Genomic DNA, 20,877 nt, shown 5'->3' on the forward strand with positions numbered 1-20,877 from the left:
AGGATGCCATCGAAAAACATATTTTAACATTTGATCTTCCTGGTTAAATAATGTTTAAATTAAATAAATAAACAAATCCATTCGGTCAATTAAGGGCTTGTTTGTTTGGTATTGAGGCCAGCACAGCCCCTCAAGGCCCACTGTCTTAAGACAACAAAGCAGAGACCGTGGGAGGCTTCTGATCTGATCCATCCCTAGCCATTTCCATTTTCCTTTTCAATCTCGTTTTAGTAAAAAGTGCTGACACATCCATCCTGTCTAAGCTGATGATCATTATGACACTTCATTCTATCTGAACCATTAGTTAAAGAAATGTTCTCCATAATTAGCTATCCATCTGTACTGGATTGTCAAGGATGGATAACGTCTAAAGCTTTGGCGACGCAGCAATTTCATTGTAGATAATTGGAATACAGGGGGAATCCCCAATTGTCCAGAGCAAGTAATTATCTCTGAATACGCCCACAAGTGTTATTTAATGTATTCAATTGAATTGCAATATTCTCTACAGACGTGCCTTTGCTTTTTCATTCTCTGAGGAAGTTGTGTTTTGTCTTTTAATTATGTTTAAGAGCTTGTAGAGCTTGCAGTGAGAGAATAGGATTAAGCACAGTCTGAAAAGGGCCAGTTATAACCAGCCAGCTGGAAAGGTTTTATTTCTGGGAACATCGTTTTCCTGCTCAAAGCACCTTGCTTTGCTTAACTCACAATTTCTCTTTGAAAAGAACTGATCATATATATAGATTAGGGCTTCACAACTCTTTGAAAAATAATCAATTTTTTTGTTTTTTAATCAGGAAAATATATAGAAACACTTTCTTTGGTCAGCTGTTGCACCTCGCCCTCTCCTCACCAATACACAAGGGTTAATAAACGGAACATTGTACAACCCATCTCTCCATGCATTTGGCTTAAAGAGGCCCAATACAGTCACAGAGGCCATTACAGTGCATTTCATTTTTTCAAAGACATGGCATTGATAAGCACAAAGAGTAACAAAGGCATTAAGAAAATTATACAAACCAAAAATCCTCATCACCAATAACTGTTGAGCCATAATCGTGCAGCCCTAATACAGATCGATGATTATTGCCCTGGCTCATGCTCCTTGTTCCTGCTCGTCTCGTTTTATTTAACTCGCTTTCTGTGTGTAAAGAAAGATGCTGCTAATTTATATGGATCGATGATCATTGCCCTTTCTTCTTGCTGCACAAAATGCACCATATGTCTTTGTAGTGGGGATAATGAGATAATGTAATACACGTGAGCCATTTGTGTCCAGCTTCCAACTTCAGTGCGTCCCAATTTGCAATGAATTATACTTCTCCTTCTGTGTCTCGATTGTGGAGCCCCATTCTGACTGAACCCTACTTCTCCCTATGTGTCTCTTCTCTCTATAGCCTACCAGCAATTCCAAACCTGGGGGTCATGAGGATACTGCAAATGAGCCTAAGCATTGACCCTAAAAAATATGTAAAACATTTTAATCTATTTTTTTCTTGAAAACTTTAGAAAATCATGATGCTGATAAATAGGAACTTTACTACGTTAGTTCCAGTGATCCAAGACGGAACACGATTGATTGATCGTTAGTGGTTAGATGGTTGGGCCCCCGAATGCTTTCAAGATTTTGTAGCGGGCCCTGATCCAGACAAGGATGGGAACGCTCCCCTATGACTGGGCACCACCCTCACACTCTCTCTCTCTCTCTCTCTCTCTCTCTCTCTCTCTCTCTCTCTCTCTCTCTCTCTCTCTCTCTCTCTCTCTCTCTCTCTCTCTCTCTCTCTCTACAGCCCTATGACTGTGCGAAAGGGAAAGCGCCTGGCTGTCTCCATCCAGGAGCACATGGCCATCGATGTGTGTCCCGGCCCCATCCGTCCCATCCGCCAGATTTCCGCCTACTTCCCCCGCCTCTCGCCCACTTCCTCCATCTCCGAGCCGGCTTCGCCCAATCCGGCCTTGGGGCCTCCCACCTCGCTCTCGCCCGGAGGAGCTATGGGAGGAGGAGGGAGCAGCGGCTTGCTGTCCCCGGGCGTGGCGGGGGGAGGAGGGGGCACGCTGTCGGCCATGAGCAGCATGGACACCTCCATCGAGATAGACAGCTGTGACAGTGATGACAGCAGTGAGTCAATGCGGAATTGTCACACACTCCAGACCTAAGATCCGCCTTGGTGTTGCTGGGAAAGCTACCGATGTTTTATGCTAGTATATCATTAGTATACTAGTATACTAGTGATCATCAGCTTATAAAACAATATACGGTAGACCACCATGACATCACCACAATCAAAAATGTACAGTACTTCTAGATATGGAGCAGTATTATTCATTAACCTCATATCTGAAAGAACAATGACACTTATGATATTGTTATTGACTATTAGAAATATATTATTATGTTCTAAATATCCACAGGTTGACAAAAATAGACATAGCTAATGTTCTGGAGATTTTATTTTATACTGTGTAGATATTCAGAGACATTTTACCCCGGAAAGCCCGCTCCACACTTTTGTTCACAAACATTCCGATCTGGTCTATTAATTGCTCCCGAGGGAGTAGACCAGACTGGTGGTTATGACAGCTTGAGTTACAACCTGTTTTAGTACGGTCAACCCCTCCGCTCTTCAATTAATGGCCTGTCTATTCTGAACATTGTGCCTTAACCCCTGTACCCACCCAGTCCATGGTGATGGATACAGATACAGATACAGATACAGACAACAGCCACAGAGCTGAATAGGCAATAGGCTATTGTTAACAGCCATGACCATGAGTCACGAAGACAATCATCTGTGACAGTCCACATCCCTGCTGCAGGCAATGAAGTCATCACGGTTAGAGATATGTATCCAACCAATCTGGGCTGAAGTAATGGGTTTTGACGGTAGGCCTGTAGTACATTGTGTGGGTTCGATTTGTAAAAGAAAAAAAAAGGATGCCCTACTATATCATGCTTCACACAAAAGTATAAAAAGTAGCATACATACAAGCTCGAAACGTGGCTCAAAACTCGCTTGAAGTGACACATTTTGAGATTGTAGATCTGCTACTTTCTCTTTTTTTAATTTGAATCTTGAAAAGTAAGTAAAGTAAAGTAAAGTTTTGGACATACTGTATGAGGTTTCCACCCGACAGCGACTTATGTATTTAAATCAGTCTGATAAGAGGCAGGAATAAAACACGCGTGCACCTAATTGCTTGACTTTCTTTCGTGGTGAAGGGAAACCAAAGCCCCAAACATACATGCATGAATATAAAAAGGAGCCAGGCACACACGGATTTGACTTTTGCATTGACTTTAGTTCTTTTTAAAGACGTTTTGTCAACAGAAAATATCTTTTAAAGATCAAAGACCATGTAGAGGAGAAATCAGTATGCGGTATTCCTTTTCATTTTTATGGATAAAACATATCCCCACCCATGCTGAAAAATGTAATGAACAGAGAGTCAAATCAAAATATCAAAAGAATCCAGCATCCAGGCACCTAGACTGGTAATCTGGCTTGACAGTATGTCACGGGTTCGAGTCCCGATCTCAAAGACCTTTGCTGCTTAGTTGTCACCCCCCTATCGTTTTCTGTCAACATACTTTGTATCTATCAATAAAGGCATAAAAAGCCCTAAAAAATATAGGCATGGGTTTCCCCTCCATCGCCTCCAGCAAATCGAACCCTGTGGGCACGTGTGAGGGTGGCTGTGTTTATTTATTTTATTTTATTTAACCTTTATTTAACCAGTAAAAACACATTGAGACAAAATCTTTTTTCAAGTTGGAACTGGCCAAGAGGCAGATTAACATTTCACATCTCCGCTGTACATAATGAAAAACAACAGTAGTGCATCCATGATACACAGCAAAGCAAAAAACTGTATAAAAAAAGCTCTTAAGTGATACACTTTATGCAAAATGTGTGCCTTGTGGGTCTTGCTAAAATCCCTCGATTTCCCAGCTCTTGAGACTTTCTCCTTTGTTTTAACAGCTTCACTGGGAACGTTGGCATTTGACCTGCTATATGAGAGGGAAACCAGCTCCTTACACTGCACAGTATTGAGAGGGAAGGTATGTACCGGAAAAAGAAAGAAAGAAGAAGAAAGAAAACCTGCACAATATCCACCTCACTTAGTAGAGCTTTGTAGATCAACCAGTTACACCACCATGGCCTTGTCATACCTCCAATATCACTTCTAATGGAAAAGAAGTATTCTTTTATTATTTGTTTTCATCCTGAATGTCAGCTATTGGTGTCCTTTCTTTTGAAATATGCTCCCTCCTGCCTGTCTACAGTATGTCTGTCCTGTGCTGATGTTTTCCAGACTTCATCTTTAATTCCATTCACGGTTTGAAAGCATGTTTGTTTTGAAAGGCATCTGGCTCTGTGTGACTCACTAGTGCTCACAGTCACCTGTCAAATTAAGGCTCCCCAGGCTTTCTACTACAACCATCTTGCCTCAGCTCCGCTGTTTGTTTGTTTTAAAATGAACCACTCACTTGCCCACACGCGTAGCCATTTAGCAATTCTTTATTGGTGTAGGCAGGTTCCCCTTTTTACTATACTTCCTCTCTCTCTCTCTCTCTCTCTCTCTCTCTCTCTCTCCTTCACTAAGGGGCTGAAACCAATGGATTTCAATGGCCTGGCCGACCCGTACGTTAAGTTGCACCTGCTCCCAGGGGCATGCAAGGTTTGCTATGTATTATTATAACATTGTTAGTCCACTTTCCTGTTATTAGGCAATGCACCTGTTTCCCCAAAATGTCCTAACTCAATTCAATTCGGACATATGTTTACATTGCCAAAGCAAATATGTAACAAATCGATCAAAAATAAAGACTAGGAAATGTATGTAGAATTAAAGGGGAATAAAGAGACTGACACTAAATGCCTTTTATTATTTGATTGTTATCATTATAAAAAAGACTTGTATGTCCGATAATGATCATTCTGAGCTGTTGCTGAGCTGATTAAGGTCTTACATTGCTTTGTATCAAGGTTGCTTTCATGCTGACACTTTCACTCTCTCAGATGCTTTTTGTTGTTGACTTGTGATTCTTAATCCACGTCCCTGTGACGACACGCAGGCCAACAAACTGAAGACCAAGATTGTTCGCAACACGCTGAACCCTGTGTGGAACGAGACGCTCACCTACTACGGCATCACAGAGGAAGACATGTACCGCAAGACGCTCCGGTAACCGTTTACTCGAGACGTTCTATTTCTGTCCCCTTCATCAATCTATTTTCTCCCCCTTGCTTTTATCTCAGAGCTAGGCTGTGACATCCTGAGTGTCGGAATCCCTCGGGTAAATGTTTTAACACCCAGAGTTGAATCAACACTCACAGTGTTTGCATTGTATCTTGATCACTGGGTCTTATCTCTGTCTCTCTCTCTCTCTCTCTCTCTCTTTCAGCCATCTGTTTTATAAATCTTTATCCTGTTTGACCCCATCTATCTCTCCCCTCTCTTCATCTGTCATTCTTGTTCAGTGCTTTCCTCCACTTCATTGCCGTCATTCTCTCCTTTCTGTCTTTATTGATCATCTCTCTCTCTCTCTCTCTCTCTCTCTCTCTCTTAATCCTCCATTTCTCAGTTCCTACCCATCTTTATCGCCCCTTCATTACCCTTTCTTCAATCCTTCAATCTTCTGATGTCTGTCTCTGTCTGTATCATTCCTTTTTTCTAAGTCACCCATCTCTTTTTTTCCTCATCTTACTATGCTCTTTCTCTCTCAGCTCTTCCTTTTCTCTTCCTGTCTCTCTCTGTCTCTTCTCTCACTCTCTCTTTCACTCAGTCATCTGTCTCATTCTTTCTCATTCAATCTCAATCTCTCTCTGTCCGTCTGTCTGTCTACTGTCTCTCTCTCTCTCTCGCACTCAGTCTCTCTCTCTGTCTCCCTCCCTAATATCGGTTTCCCTGTTTCTCTCAGTCAGTCTCTCTCACGCTCTGCTCCTGACTCTCTCTGTCCCTGCTGTAGTGACAGATTGAGGTTGGAGTCAGCGCCGGGGCAGAAGAACCCTGTGACTAAAACTTTGTGCCGCTGCGAGCGAGTGCAACATGAATACGATATGCCTATCGATCTCTTGGGGGAAAGAAGGTCAGATGGCCATCAGCCGGCCAGACTTTGTTAATTCAATGGTGCGGTTTAGCAGTTGCCACAGGGAGTGTTTGTTTGCACTATTAAGAGATGCAATACGAAATTGTGACCCTGGAAGAGAATAGTCCTGAATAGATTCTTTTTTCTTTCTGCTTTTTTTTGCACATGAGATGGAATACAGCTGTAATACAGTAGTGTTATTATTCATCCGATACGAGTGATCTGCAGCATGCTTGGTTAATATGTATTGTTCTGCTACCCCCCCTCCTTAAGTGGGCTTATAAAATGGCCCTGCGGCAAAATACCCTCAATATCTGTTCATGACTTGCATAGATATCAGCGAAATATTGAATCATCTGCAAGCACATGTAATCTGTCTCAGGCATAAACAAAAGCTCTGCACTGATATGCTAATTTATGTTTCCCCGACGAATGGGGCGCATATATCGCTGATTGGACATCTTATGAGTGAGACACTCACTCTGCACACAAATTAAATTCAGCATCCCACCCTCTGCTGTCTGGTAGGTGAGAGTCCTCCCCCCAGGAGCAGAAAATGTCAGCTGTCACAGTAATAGGAGAATTATAAAGCATTCGTTGCTGTCGGGCAGAAACCTTGGATCTACATCATGTCAAGCTGTTTTTCTTTTTATTAATTCCCTACTCCGTATACTGCAGTCAGTGTCACACAAAAGTAGCAAAAATAGACGATCTACAACACTGTTTCCCAAAAACTGGGTCAGGACCCATTTGTGGGTCGCGGACACATTTTTATGGGTCCTTTTTTCCCTTTATTTCAAAAGGCTAAGATTTCCATGATTTAGTAATTTCATTCATATATATATATATATATATATTTTTGAAGAAATTCCATAAATTAGAAAACAAATGTTTAAGAAGTAGTGAAAATAGCTAGTTTGGATCCCGGGCAAATTGTCTAATTTCTCTTTTGGGTCACGGGCTAAGAAGTTTGGGAACCACTGATCTACAAGCTTACTTTTTGCTATTTTTGTAAAAAGAAATTGTGTGACCGTGAAAGCGATGCCGATGAAGTCTGTCTGCGGCGTTCTGTCAATATTGAACCAATGAGTATTAACAAGAGCTTCTAACTATAATGATATTGGATCCATTGTAGTCTTGCGTGACCAGACTGTCGCCTCCTACAATTTTCAAATGCTTGCGTCATACGGTCTGGAGCACGGAAGCTCTGATCATGAGTAAAAGATAAAGCGGATGTGAAGCCTCCTCACCACTTAGGTTGCGTCTTTACAGTCACACGAATTTATCCTAACATAAATCAAAATCATCTAAGCATATATAGCTTGCTGCTTAGCAGAAATGGAAATGCAAATTATAAAATATATTTTTGTGAACGCCAGTTTCCCTTAACTTTGATTTCAGGAGGTGTAGTTCCAGACTCTTATGTAGCATTCGTAGATTGTGGAGGAGGAGTTGTCTGGCTACGTGAGACTAGATCCATTGGAACACTGGTTATTTTTTCCATTTTCTGAAAAGTAACAGTTTTTGACATTTTGGCTACAAGGTTCTCACCCGACAGCGACGTATCATTCCCAGGCATCGGCGTGACCTCGCCACCCCCCACCCCTCCAGCCCACGTTATTTTTGATCCATCTATTTTCGATCTGCTTAACTCTTTCTCTGCTGAGCCGGCCCACTCCCCTCCCCTCCCCTCCCCAGGCGCTGTGATTACAGACACGCTGTGACCCTCCCACAACCCCCTGCGCTGGTGTTTTCAAGCCCTATGGAACCACTTGTTCATTGCCCTCCCTCTCTGTTCTGCCTCTTGTCCCTCCTCTGACCCTGGTCTCCATACTCCCCTGCTCTTTGTTTCTTTCTGCCTGCCCCCTGCCCACCACCAGCCATTCCTTTCCTCGCCGTTCGATCGTGGTGAAAGGGCAAAAAAAAAGATTGTTCTCAGGTTCCTTTAGCTAATAAGGCAGTGGACTGGAAATTACCTCTGGGAACCTTTAAAAGCTATTGAGTGTTTTCCACAGGCATCTGTCCAGCCCCCCCACGCTCCCCGCACCTTGCATACTTCTGCATGCTGTGTTTTCCATGAACAGCTGAAATCAGACCATTTTTTCCTACACATCCTTATGGATTTAGTTAAAAGCGTCTACTAACTAAAGTGGACACATTCCGTGTCAATTCCTCCCCGCCTGTACCATCACCTCATCATCACTACCTCCTCTCTCTCCCGCAGACGTGTCTCATCCACATTTACATAAAGCACGGAGAGGAACACAATCGCTCGATTGAATTTAAATTGCCGCACAACAATCTTCTGCACTCGTGCGCGCGTGAATGTGGTTTTCACACATGCCCGCACACACCACACATACACACACGTGCGCGCGCACACGATTTATTTTCTGCCATTTCTGTCGGCGTCCTGCACCCTGCACCGCCTCTAAAATCTTTTTTATCTCTGTCTCACTCCTTCCTTTTTGTTCTCTCTCCCACGCTGCTTGTACATTCAGAGCCAGGTGATGATGGTGGGTTACAAATGTTAGACGGGCCTATAAATATGGATTGAGTAATGCGAGATGCTGCTCCTGATGCACTCTCACATTATAAATCCCCACGGGAGCCAATATGTTCAGGACTCTCTGCATTCATTTAGCCTCTCTGTGTTTCAACAAGCCAAAATACCTCTAGAATTCACATGGACTCTATTACAGACCTGAATCCCTTTTCTTTTTTTCTTTTTTATTATATTGTCGTTGTCGGGTGGAAACCTCGTATTTCCAAGTTTCAAATTTGTACGTTCTTTTGGCAAGTAAAGCCCTGCTTCATCATACAAGGCCGTCACACAAAAGTAGTGAAAACAGCAGATCTACAAGCACACAACGCCTCGCAGTGCGAGGCGTTGTGTGCTTGTAGATCGGCTGTTTTCACTAGTTTAAATCATTTTTAAAATGATAAATGCAAAACGAACGGTTTTGGACATTTTGGCTTTTCTGCCTTTATTTGGATAGTACAGTGAAGAGAGACAGGAAACAAGAATAGAGAGACAGGGAGCATAGGTTGTCAGGCTCGGGAATCAAACCCATGTCAGGCATTAGAATTAGAACCTATATGTGGCCTTAACCATTGGCCATCTGCATCCCACAGACCTGAATGCTGACGTGTACAGGTGACATGCTAGTAAGACTGCTGGTTTTACTCTTTAAATAGCATTATATCATTTTGTTATTCACGCCCACTCATCAGCTCATTCAGTTCCAACCTGCACACCATGCTGCTGATCAATTCTATTGATTCATTGATGGATTAACTGTGATCTGAATGTTGCTCATTAAAACCCCTGTCCCTATGCATCTTCTGAGTCCCTCTGCTTTTGGATTCAATTCCACCTATTGACAGTCAGTCATCAATCAAATGCAAAGTTAATATTACTAATTGTAAACGCACATGCACATTAGCCTCGCATAGCCAGAAAATATCACACTGACTGCTGCCTAGTGTTAGCAATGGCAGGTAGAGTCTAGCTGAGCCACATGCACATGCACATGTCCTCCTTGGTCCTTGTGGGTCTTTAGTGGAAAGAAGCCAATCCTGGAGCCACATATTTTGGTTCTGGGTGGGCTGGGTGAGTTGTGGTGGTTGTGGGTTTAGTTTGGGACTTTTTGTTGGAAGCTCTCTCCTCTTTACTTATGTTTTTTAGTCTTTGTTATATACAGTAGTGCCTTCTCCAGGTCACCCTGTTAAAGTCTGTATGGCGCTTTTTTATTTTTCTCTTGAATGTTGACATTATACATCTACGTCTGACCTCGTTTTTACAGTTTTTGTGATGGGTTTATGCTGAGCAAAGACCCACCCCTAGCTCCCTACCCACCAATAGCGCATCGGTCATCGCTTTTTGCTGAACTAGTGTCTGTAGAAACCAATGGGTGACATCACGATCCCTTGTTCCATTTTCTTTTTACAGTCTAGACTCTATGGTGTAGAGTGAAAGATGTGGAGTGTATGGAATCCAGAATCCAGTACCATGGACAGCACTGTTTGTTGTGTGTACTGTAGGGGAACAGCTGTGGAGTGTATGGAATCCAGGACCCTGGACAGCGCTGTTTGTTATGTGTTGGAGAGCAGCTTGGAATACAGAACCATGGGCGGTTTGCTGATTGTTGTAAGCCAGGAGTGCAGCAGGCGCTACACAGTACACACCCATAGAATAAAGTGCTCAAATGCTCAAGCGAAGCGGAGCAGACAGACAGAGCACAGTATTCAGTTAGTGGTTTATTGGTTTCTTAACTTGCTTGCTTTTTGTGGTTGAAATTGTACTTCTAGCTGTAATTCTGTTGTCCCTCATTGTAGCAAATCCACCGACAGAAGAAAGCGCCTCCCCTGCTGATGTTGACAGAGAATCATAAATTGTGCAAAAGTGCTCTGATTAATAAATGTATTCAGTCACATAGCTACAGTATGTGTGTAACTTTTTTAGTCTCCCTACTTTTACTGTGCCTTATTACTAGCTTTGCGTTATGGTTTGAAGTCGGTGCATCGAAATTGTCGTAATGAACATAACGTTAATAATAATCGTTAAAACAAGTATAAAAGTTGGTCAAGCCTTTAGTCTTCCCACTCATCTGCCTCACCTGCTGCCTATAACTGTGTCTGAAATGCAGCATTCTTCTCAGTATCTGCATGTATTTGTCTGGGCAATTGTTTTGCCCAGAATCATCCAAAGGGCCTAATGGTTCACAGAACTAAAGGTTTTGTTGAGGTCCATGCAGGTCATATACGAATGATGGTTGATTTTGTTCCCACCTGGCTTTTTTCTTGTAGTTGGCAAGCATGATGAATATCACTCTCTTGCACTCACTCTCTCTCTCTCTCTCGCGCGCGCGTGCGCACACACACACACACACACACACACACACACACACACACACACACACACACACACACACACACACACACACACACACACACACACACACACACACACACACACACACACACACACACACACACACGCACACACACACACACACACACACACACAGTCCTTCCGCATATCATTTTTCCTTCGGCTAATGAGGAATATGTTTACTTATTTCCGTCGAGTCCTCCCTCGCAAAAGCCTCTGCTCTCTTCCCTTTGAATTCCTCTGCTTCCTTGTCTCCTCACCTTACTTTTACTTTTTCTGTCTCCTTTGTCTCCCTCTCTCTTTCTCTTCCTCTCCCTCTTTCTCCCAGGGTGTCGGTGTGTGACGAGGACAAGTTGACGCATAATGAGTTCATTGGGGAGTCACGGGTTGCCCTGCGCCGCGTGAAGCCTGACCAGACCAAACACTTTAACATCTGTCTGGAGCACCCACCCCCTGTGAGAGAGAGAGAGAGAGAGAGAGAGAGAGGGAGGGAGGGAAGGAGAGAGAGTGGTTGAGGAAGAGGGGGAGAGAGAGAGAGAGAGGGGGAGAGAGAGAGAGAGAGAGAGAGAGAGAGAGAGAGAGAGAGAGAGAGAGAGAGAGAGAGAGAGAGAGAGAGAGAGAGAGAGAGAGAGAGAGAGAGAGAGAGAGAGAGAGAGAGAGAGAGAGAGAGAGAGAGAGCGCCAGACAAGCAGATGGACAGGCAGCCTAACAGATGGACAGACACACAGTAGGTCAGAGACACTGACAGGGCTAAAAGGCGCCTAGAAGGTGAGTGCAAAGAGCTGCAACCAGAGAGGCAAGAGCTAAAAGGAGTTTGCACAGAGAATGTGAGAGCTGAAGTGGTGGGTAATGGGGGAAAACAAGGCAGAATCTGACATGTGCATCCAATGAGAGGATGATGAAGGCAGGCAACATGGAGGGGAGTACGCAAGATTGAGACAATGGTGAAACGCCATGTGTTTGTGACGTTGAGAGTCCGACTTAAAGCAGAGATCTCGTCGTGTCACCCTGTCACTCACTGTCTGACTGCTGCTCACCGCTGCATTGACCGATGACGGCTCATGAATGCCTAAAACCATTTGAGGGAGGAAAATACAGTAAAGCAGGGACGGGACGGGGCTGTAGGCTAGAGGGTTGGTGACGTATTGTGAGCCGATCAGCTATTTTCAGCACACGGCACCTGTGAGGAACTGAGTATAAATTAAGCATAAGGGATAAGAAGACAGGAGCGGGGAAGAGGAAAGGAAAAAGTTGAAAATACGTTATTGTGATTTCAGTGAGCGATGATTCAGATTTGAAGGTTTCCTCTGTAAGCAAGCAGCAAGCAGCAAGCTTGCGCAGAACAAGATGACACCAAGGCAGCATCATACAAGTTCTGTGGTTTATTAAACACATAGAGAATATAGTACTGGCCACATTACATGACCAGGAGATACGAGTCATGGAAAAGAACATATCATTGTGCATACAGTAGGTGTCAGACAGTGTCCTGCTGAAGCAGTGACTATGGCCATACTAGTGTCACAACAACGCAAGTAGGCTATATCAGTGTACCGGTACTTACGCAGTTGAGTGCGGATCAGTACATTTACTGGTCAAGCAGATGAATGTCAATCCTAACAATCCTTTACAGTATATCGTAACAGATTTGTCCTGCAAAAAAAAGCACTCAACTAGCTCAACAAGAAGACAGAATTTAATGTGCACCACACCTATTCATCAAATAGATGGGCTTATATTTTTTGGCACATTCTGTTTCGCTCTCTGACTGTTAGAAGGTTCAAGGTCCAAAAGTTATGACATTCTTTGCATGAAACTTTGTGGAAAGATTTGTCATTGGGCATGGAAGAACTCATTATCTTTTTGCCGATTGTCGGTTGACCTCCCCGGGCTATAGTATGCCCCCTTCTGTCTTTTTCTCTCCAGACCTTGTGGGGTGTCGTCAGACTCAGCTCAGAGCTGCCGACTTACTGGTCCCCCCTCCATCCCCCCATTCCCGGCCACACCACACCCATTTCCAGTTATTCAAATGCCTTCAGAGCGGGCCATGTCCTTGTGGGGTGTCCTTGTTTGACGTTTTGTGGGCTGTTTATTGCCACGCGTTGCCATCAGGGTAACATTAATCGACGAGTTGCTCACATTAGCTTGTAGACTGCTTATAAATTAGAACGTTTTGTCATTTTTCGGCGGAGAATCAGGTCGCACGTTCGACTAGCTCGACGCCATCTTGGAACTCCTCTAACGTGTCCTTGTAAAAGTATGACATTTCTACGTTTCCCATAAGGGGATGTGGCAGTTTGTGCCACAACCACTGAACCACCACAACACTTTATGGATAAACTTCCCTCTACTTCACTCTACTCAGCACATTTCTCTAGATCAGTTGTTCTCAACCTGTGGGTCGGGACCCCCAGGGGGTCCCCAAATTATTTTGGGGGGTCCCCAAATGATTAACTTAATGTCCAACATTGTTTTCCTCACTCAACAGTAATCAAACCAACATAAAGGGTGTATAGAGGGTATCTGCACATTTCATAAGTGACAATTTAAGGACTTTTAAATACTTCTAAAGGGACAAATTGTCAAATATTAGAGGCAGAAATTGTGGTGTTGTGAGCATGTAGATCTGCTATTTTCACAACAGAACTGTGTTATACAAAATGTAATGCCTCAACTCTAAGTGCTCGTCAGGTTGGGGGGTCCCCAGTTCAAATATGATTATTTTGGGGGTCGCGGCCTGAAAAGGTTGAGAACCACTGCTCTGGATATCTAAAACCATGACTCAAAACTTCCCTCATATATCGAAGCTTATCTACTTCCACATTATTTGAGATTTATTCCACTGTCCTCTAAGCAGACATCATGATTTTTATGCTTCCTATCATACAATCTCAATACCAGTAGCAGCCCCCATGCGAGAGGGAAAAGGGTAGATTTAGACAGTGGTAAAGCAGAGAAGGTAGAGACAAACAGCAGAGGGACATCAATAGAGAGGGACAAAGTCCGAGAGATCAGAAGCGAGTGGATTAAAAATAAATGAGCATGGTGGAGAGTAGGAGGAGATAGATAAGTGAAATAGGGAGGTAGCCGCATGCTGAGGGGGGTTTGTTTTCTATTAGTAAGAGCCATAGAGCGGCTGCTGGTATTAGATTGGCCTATCTCGATGAGTGGCCTGTTGATGATCAAAAGCTAAAGCCCCTTGTCATCCAATAGACCAGACACTGTCATGCCTGTATTTTTCAAAGTAGAATTCTCCCTCAGTTCTCCATTTTATCCCCCCCACCATTCATCCTTTGCACACCCACAGGACTAATCTATACTTCGGCACACGACCGTGTTGATCCACAGAAATGGCAAATTTATAATAAATCTGCTATTTCCCGGCAAGTGATACAGTCGTATGACAAAGTGAGCCCTTACCCTCCTCACGCTCTCTGCCCTCCGCATCTCCCCTTTGATAGATAGGCCTTTATTGATCCTGTGGGGGGAATTCAGTTGGCATGCAGTACCACAGTTATATGATACACAAACAGGACAGATGCAGAAAAAGAGATGCAGCTAGGAAGAGCAAATAACAGTTGTAGATAAAAATCACACCCAGTATGAAGTGAGCGGTGCTTTTTTATGAGTTCATTTCATTAAGCGTCCTGTGAAGCTTGACCAATGCCAAGCTCTGCGGGACGGACATACGGACGGACAGACAGATCGAAACACAAAGCCAGAAGTAGGAGCGGTTAGCACCGCTCAAAAATAAAACAAGTTTACTTTAGGTTAGTTTAAATGAAAACAGGTTTACTTTTAGGTGACATAAAAGTTCTTGGACCAGGAACAATAGTCTGGTTGCCTATAGCAACCACACTATACTGGGATTAGAATTCTGAGTACAGGAAACAAGAAGATTTAGGAATACTATAGAAATCTTCTTTGGCCATCTTGTACTGCCTGGGAATACAGGCCTGTTGACACCAAGCACCATAACTACAGTAACTATAGCCATACATATATCGTTTTAATGGTTTTAACTGAAGTGGATTGTCCACACCTCAACTATAACAACAACGTTATTGTTTTAGTTATAGTGCTTTGTCTATGCGAGAGCTGTTGAAAGGTGTAGAAATAAATGTAGCCAAAGAAGTGCACCAACAGTAAGCAGTAAACAGTGAGCTTATCTCTTCCTGTCCCTTCTTCTTCCTTCCCACAGCTGTCTTCCCCCTCTGCCATGAGTGCCGCCCTGAGAGGGATATCCTGCTATCTGAGAGAGGTAACGACTGCCGTCCGGCCTGGTCACCTCTGTCTGTCCGGCTACGTGACTCTCCTCTCTGTCTGCCTGACAATCCATTTATCCGGCTGTCCCCCATTTTGACCGGTCCTCGTTCAAACTGTCCACCGCCGGCGTGTCTGTCTCTACGTTCTTTTCAGGTTGTCTGATGTGTCTTGTGATAGCTGGTGTGTGTGTACGTAACTGTGTCTTTTCCTCCATCTCACTGTGTTTTAACCACTTACAACCTGGCGCTCCTATTTTGGGGCACAGATTTTCCAACATGTTCAAACAATAGCAAAAATAGTAGATCTAGAAGTTCACTTCGCATCATGCTGCAATGCATTGTGAGCAGGGGTGATCACCATGCTCGTCAAAAACGAGCCATGTTGCAATCCTTATACCACTGTTGTATATTTGATGTTTGTACAAAAGAAGCTGCTACTCTTATTATTGTACCACTTCATTGCCTTAAATGCTTCATTTGAAAATCAAATAAACAAAGTAAAAAAAGAAAAAAAAAAAAAAAAAAAAGAGCCATGGACATAATAAATGTAGAGTCCTAGTGGACCCCTAATGTGCCATAGTGTCTATGCCAATGTACACATTTTAAAACAATTTAAAACATATTTCTACATTAATTAAATCAGTGTTCATTCTGTTCAACAATTCTGAAGAAAACCTGGGGAGTGGCAAATCAGCCACTGTATACTAGCTGGATACAAGCATCAATGCAGCATGGTACAAGTCTATTCTGTGTTGGGGATTTGTTTTCTTTTCAAATCTTTTTATTGGATTTTAACATAGAGCCCAGGGGCGAGTATACAGTTACACTGTGTTGGGGATTTCAATATTGGGTTTTAATCAAAGATTTGCCATGGACGTTGCTGCTAAGTCTTGCCAGGGGCACATATTTTCGCTGTTTCCTTGTGAGATTGTCATTGGACGGAGTATAAAATAGTGGTTGAAAGGATCTTCTGTATCTCCTGCTGTTTTTCCTCTCTGTTCCATCTGTCTTGGCCATTTGTCAGCAGCAGTAGTTGTAGCCGTCTCAACGTGCCTAATGAGTTACTCCCTATTGATTTATGGAGGGTTTTTTATTGCCCACGTAGCTGGTGGGAATTATCCCCTACTAAATGCTTTTGTCTGAGCCTTAAATTTCAGTACAGTAGTTAATCACATCAAATGGTACATTGGCAATTCATACTGGTTAGCCTAAAGAAAGAGTCAAAGACAGAGTATGAGAGAGATGAAGGAGAGCTGGAAATAAAGAGGGACTATAGATGAAGATAGTGAGGAAAGGGAGAAGAGTGGGGCGTGGAGCCTATCGATCCACTTGTCTTTCTCCACCCTTTGCCTCAAGATAAGACTTAATGAGAGATGGAGAGATAGAAAGGAGAAGAGAGAGAGATCCAACAGAGATTGAAGATGAAGGGATAAAAGGCACCGTATCCATTTTACATGCATGTGGCAAAGCAGAGTTAAGTAGAGGCTATTATCATATACTTGGCATTTAACTGGTGACTATGAAGAAACCCATTTGCCGTTATTGAATTACTAAGAGGACCACCTTGTTATTTGACGGAAGCGCACGTGCCAAGTGACAAAACATCTCGGCAGAACGGTGCACAGTGCACAGTGCACGTAACACGTTCACTATAAATACCATGCGCTACGTGTGGCTGTGCCTTTGGCCATGGGGGTGAGTGAGTCACAGGGCCTGTGCGAGCATCATTTCCAGTTGCTGCTTCCTCGTCTAGTCTACTTGCATCTGTCACTTTTAATCTGTTCCAGCGCTGCTGCTGCTGCTGTTGTCAGATGTTTTGATCACACCGCCATGTTGTCTGTGGCACACATGGTGCAGGAGGTCAACCAGTGCAATTTTGATTGAAAGTACGTTGAAAACACCCAGTTGGAGATACGTTATTTTTTGTCAGGCGACTCTTTGTCATACGGACATATAATAACCAGCCTTTAAAGCCAGACGTTTCCCTTCATCTGTGTGAGTGTGACAGGTCTATGCTATACGACTGAGTAACAGAATTCTGTGTCAGTCGCCCACCGCCTCGTTGTTATAATTGATGCTTGTGGCCCGTCAATATCTACATCTCTGAGCTTTGTGGATGGCAGGAACAAATAAGAGAGCAGATTCACTTTGCTCTCATGGTCTTTTCTTTTATAAATAACTTGAGAGCTGCGAGGGATGCTTTAGTGAATTCTTACAGTCTGTAGCCTGCTGCTGTGTGCAGACTGCTGTGTTGCAGATGGAATTGCAGATCAATCAGAACAGGCACACATAGGCATGGGGCTTGAGCCCCCTCCCTTTTATCTGTCTGTAAAAAGTGCCCTCTCCGGAACCATGGAGAGGGCAAAAGAGGGCATTTGCATTTCTTTCACGTGAAAGAAATACAAATGCCCTCTTTCCATGCCATACCTGAATGCAGCGTTCAAGAGAATTGCCTTGTCCAAACTCTCCTGAACTTGAATGCAGCGTCTTCTGTTGAAAGAATTGCCCTCTCTGTGTCCTATGCCCTATCTCCAGTATTGCCTTTTTTATGCTTAGTTTAGTGTGGTATCAAGAACCGAAAATAGCCAACCTCCAAGCTCACAACGCGACTGCTATTTTCAATATTTTTGCCAAAAGGCCTCTCTAACATTCTCTGCACGTCCCTGGATCAGAACACTCATAAAGAGTGTGTGACTGAGCTGTTCATTCACTGTGGATCAAACCTCCCCCTGTTGTACCGTAATTGTCGTGTGGCCCGTTTTGAACTGTGGCCAAATCATCTCACAAAGGCGCTTAAGTGGTTGAAGCCACCTGCAAAACACCCAACAGCTGCAGGATAATGGAGGAAATGGAGCTTGCATCATTGTTGTTTTGTTCGTGTGTTTACCCTCTGCCTCTCTAAACATTACTCGGTTTCTCCTCTTGTACGTTCTCTCCCTCTCAGTGGGAGAACGAGCAGCAGACGAGTCTGGAGGAGAGGGGCCGCTTGCTGCTCTGCCTGCAGTACCTCCCCCCGTCCGGTGAGGGCGATCTCCAGGGCGAGGCCAAGGACAGGGCCCGCGGCGGACTTTGTGTTGGCGTCAAACGCTGTGCCCACCTAGCAGCCATGGATGTCAACGGCTTCTCGGACCCCTACGTTAAAACGTGAGGACACTGAATTTTTATGTGCAGGTCACACGATTTCATGTGTATTGGGTCATGTGAGAATCATACGAACTTGTCCAAAACAATAGAACTGTATTCCATATATCTGTATTTAGTGGAATTAGGAAATGGTATCCTATTTTCCACTGGCAGTAATGAATGCACTCTTAAGACTGCGTTATATACAGTATTTCAAGCCCCATTGCCCAGCCATTTCAACATGACCTATCTGGCCCCAATCTCCCTCTCCTCCTTAATAATAGCTGTGTGGGGAAATTGTTGACCGTTGGCTCCGATTGGCCCATGCGCCAACTATTGTTGCTGCTGACCCGGTGATGGATTTGTTTAGGTTAACCCTATAGATTAGAAGTAATGGAGATAGATGAGGGCACCTCCCATGTTGTTGGAAGCCCCATGTCAAGTATTTTACTCATCTGTCAAAGTAATTACAAACGTATTGACACCCTTCTAAAAGTCTGATAGATTGAAGAACACATGACGTATGGTCTGCTGTTATTTGTAATTTTAAAGCCAATAAGGTGGTGGTGGTGGGCTGCAGGATGAATTGGCACATGGGGGATACTGAAATAGCAAAAGTATGACAAATGCTGTAATTCGTGGTGGAGAGCTGCTCTGTTAAAGTATATCGTTGCTGTCGGGTGGAAACCTCATATGTCCAAAGCTGTTACTTTTTCAGGATACGAATTCAAAACATCGATAAGCTCGAAACGCATTGCTTCGTGCCACGCTTCGAGCTTGTGGATCTGCTACTTTTGATTATTTTGTGTGACACTGTAGTATAAGTAGGGCGTTAATTTATGAAAAAATTAAAATATGGAGATAGGAGGTTTCTGCCCGACAGCAACGATATACAGTATCTCGTCACTGTCAGGCAGAAACCTTGTATGTTTCAAATGTGTGGGGTTTTTTTTTTCGTAAAAAAAAACTAGTGAAATAGCAGATCTACAAGCACACAACGCCTCGCAGTGCGAGGCGTTGTGTGCTTGTAGATAGTCTATTTTCTCTATCTAAAATAATAATAAAAAAATTTGAACAGCTTTGGACATACAAGGTTTTCACTTTTCACCCAACAACAACCAATTGTATGTCTGTGTGTGTGGGGGGGACAGAGAGGGGGCTGAATGAGGCATGTTGAATCCATATATCACATAATCCATACAAATAGGCTGAACCGCCCACCGCTATAATGTTATCCTGAATGTCGCTGATGACCTCGAGGTTGCGCCAGGAATAAGAAAACCCCATTGATTACATCATGCTTTGGCTTGCGCTTTCTGTACAGACACGCACACGCACATGCACGCACGCACGCACGCACGCACGCACATACGTGCAGTCAAGCAAAAACACCACACCCGTACAGACATTCTTGGATGAAATATTCCTCAGCAGCAGCAATATCACCCTGTGGTTAAAGAACAAGCGCAGCATACAAATGGATATGCCATTTATGTTCGTACTCCCCCACCACACACACACGTACACGCGTGGGCACGCACACCGATACGCGTTTGTATGGCTGTACTTGTGAGGACAACAAGATTTTAGGATGAATGCCATTTTGTAAATTTTCTTTCCTAAAACCGACATTTGCCGATGTACGCAGGCTCATAATGCGTCGCAGTGCAAGCCGCTGTGAGCTTGTAGACCTGCTATTTTTGGTGTGTAACACCAGCGCGCAACACAATGTATAAATCAACCATAACTCTATCCCAAACCAACGTCTAAAACTCTATTTCTAACACCAACGACAACCTGATTTCTTCTTCCTAATTGTAAGCCTAACGGTAAAAATCGTTTTGAGCAAAAAAACAACCATTTCTCTTGTGAGGACCAGGAGAATTGTGCCTCTCACAAGTATAGTAAAACACACACGCACGGTCCGCTGGCCTGGTGGTCAAGACGCATACCACATACTTGGCTATGATGCCTGCTGGCGTCGCCGGTTCGATTCCCGATCCGGTCAACCTTTGCCGCATGTCATTCCCCATCTCTCTCCCCACTTCCTGTTAGTCTATTGTCCTATCGAATAAAGGCATAAAAAGCCCAAAAACAAATCTTTAAAAAGAAAAAACACACACACACACACACACACACACACACACACACACACACACACACGCCCCTCCTCTCTTCTCCTTCTTCTCCTTCTTTGAGATTCTCATCTTCATCCCATTTCTATACAGTCACACTTCCTACTCTCCTCCCTCTCACTTCCCCTCGCTCTACCCCCCCACCCCCCACCCAACCGCCACCCAACTCACACACACACACACACACACACACACACACACACACACACACACACACACACACACACACACACACACACACACACACACACACATTGAAAGTCTTGAAAGCGTTTGCGGCCCACCCATCTGATCACTTAACACAGCAGCCTCATTGGTCAGATTGACTGATTGATTGCTCATTAAAATAAACTCTCTGAAACTCTG

General features: G+C 43.7%; 1 protein-coding gene across 1 annotated transcript in view; it reads left to right on the forward strand.

Annotated features, from left to right (window-relative positions):
* LOC308303687 (double C2-like domain-containing protein alpha) overlaps positions 1-20,877 on the forward strand; it is a 56,882-nt gene that overhangs the window by 29,462 nt on the left and 6,543 nt on the right. Inside the window, exons 5-11 of the mRNA XM_080748150.1 lie at positions 1,794-2,122; positions 3,984-4,063; positions 4,609-4,683; positions 5,081-5,190; positions 11,317-11,443; positions 15,190-15,249; positions 18,198-18,397. Coding sequence (XP_080604276.1) covers positions 1,794-2,122; positions 3,984-4,063; positions 4,609-4,683; positions 5,081-5,190; positions 11,317-11,443; positions 15,190-15,249; positions 18,198-18,397 — 981 coding nt within the window. The remainder of the gene's footprint in view (positions 1-1,793; positions 2,123-3,983; positions 4,064-4,608; positions 4,684-5,080; positions 5,191-11,316; positions 11,444-15,189; positions 15,250-18,197; positions 18,398-20,877) is intronic.

The sequence above is a fragment of the Nannobrachium achirus genome, assembly GCF_963921795.1.
Source record: "Nannobrachium achirus genome assembly, chromosome: 18".
In the NCBI taxonomy this organism is placed as follows: Eukaryota; Metazoa; Chordata; class Actinopteri; order Myctophiformes; family Myctophidae; genus Nannobrachium; species Nannobrachium achirus.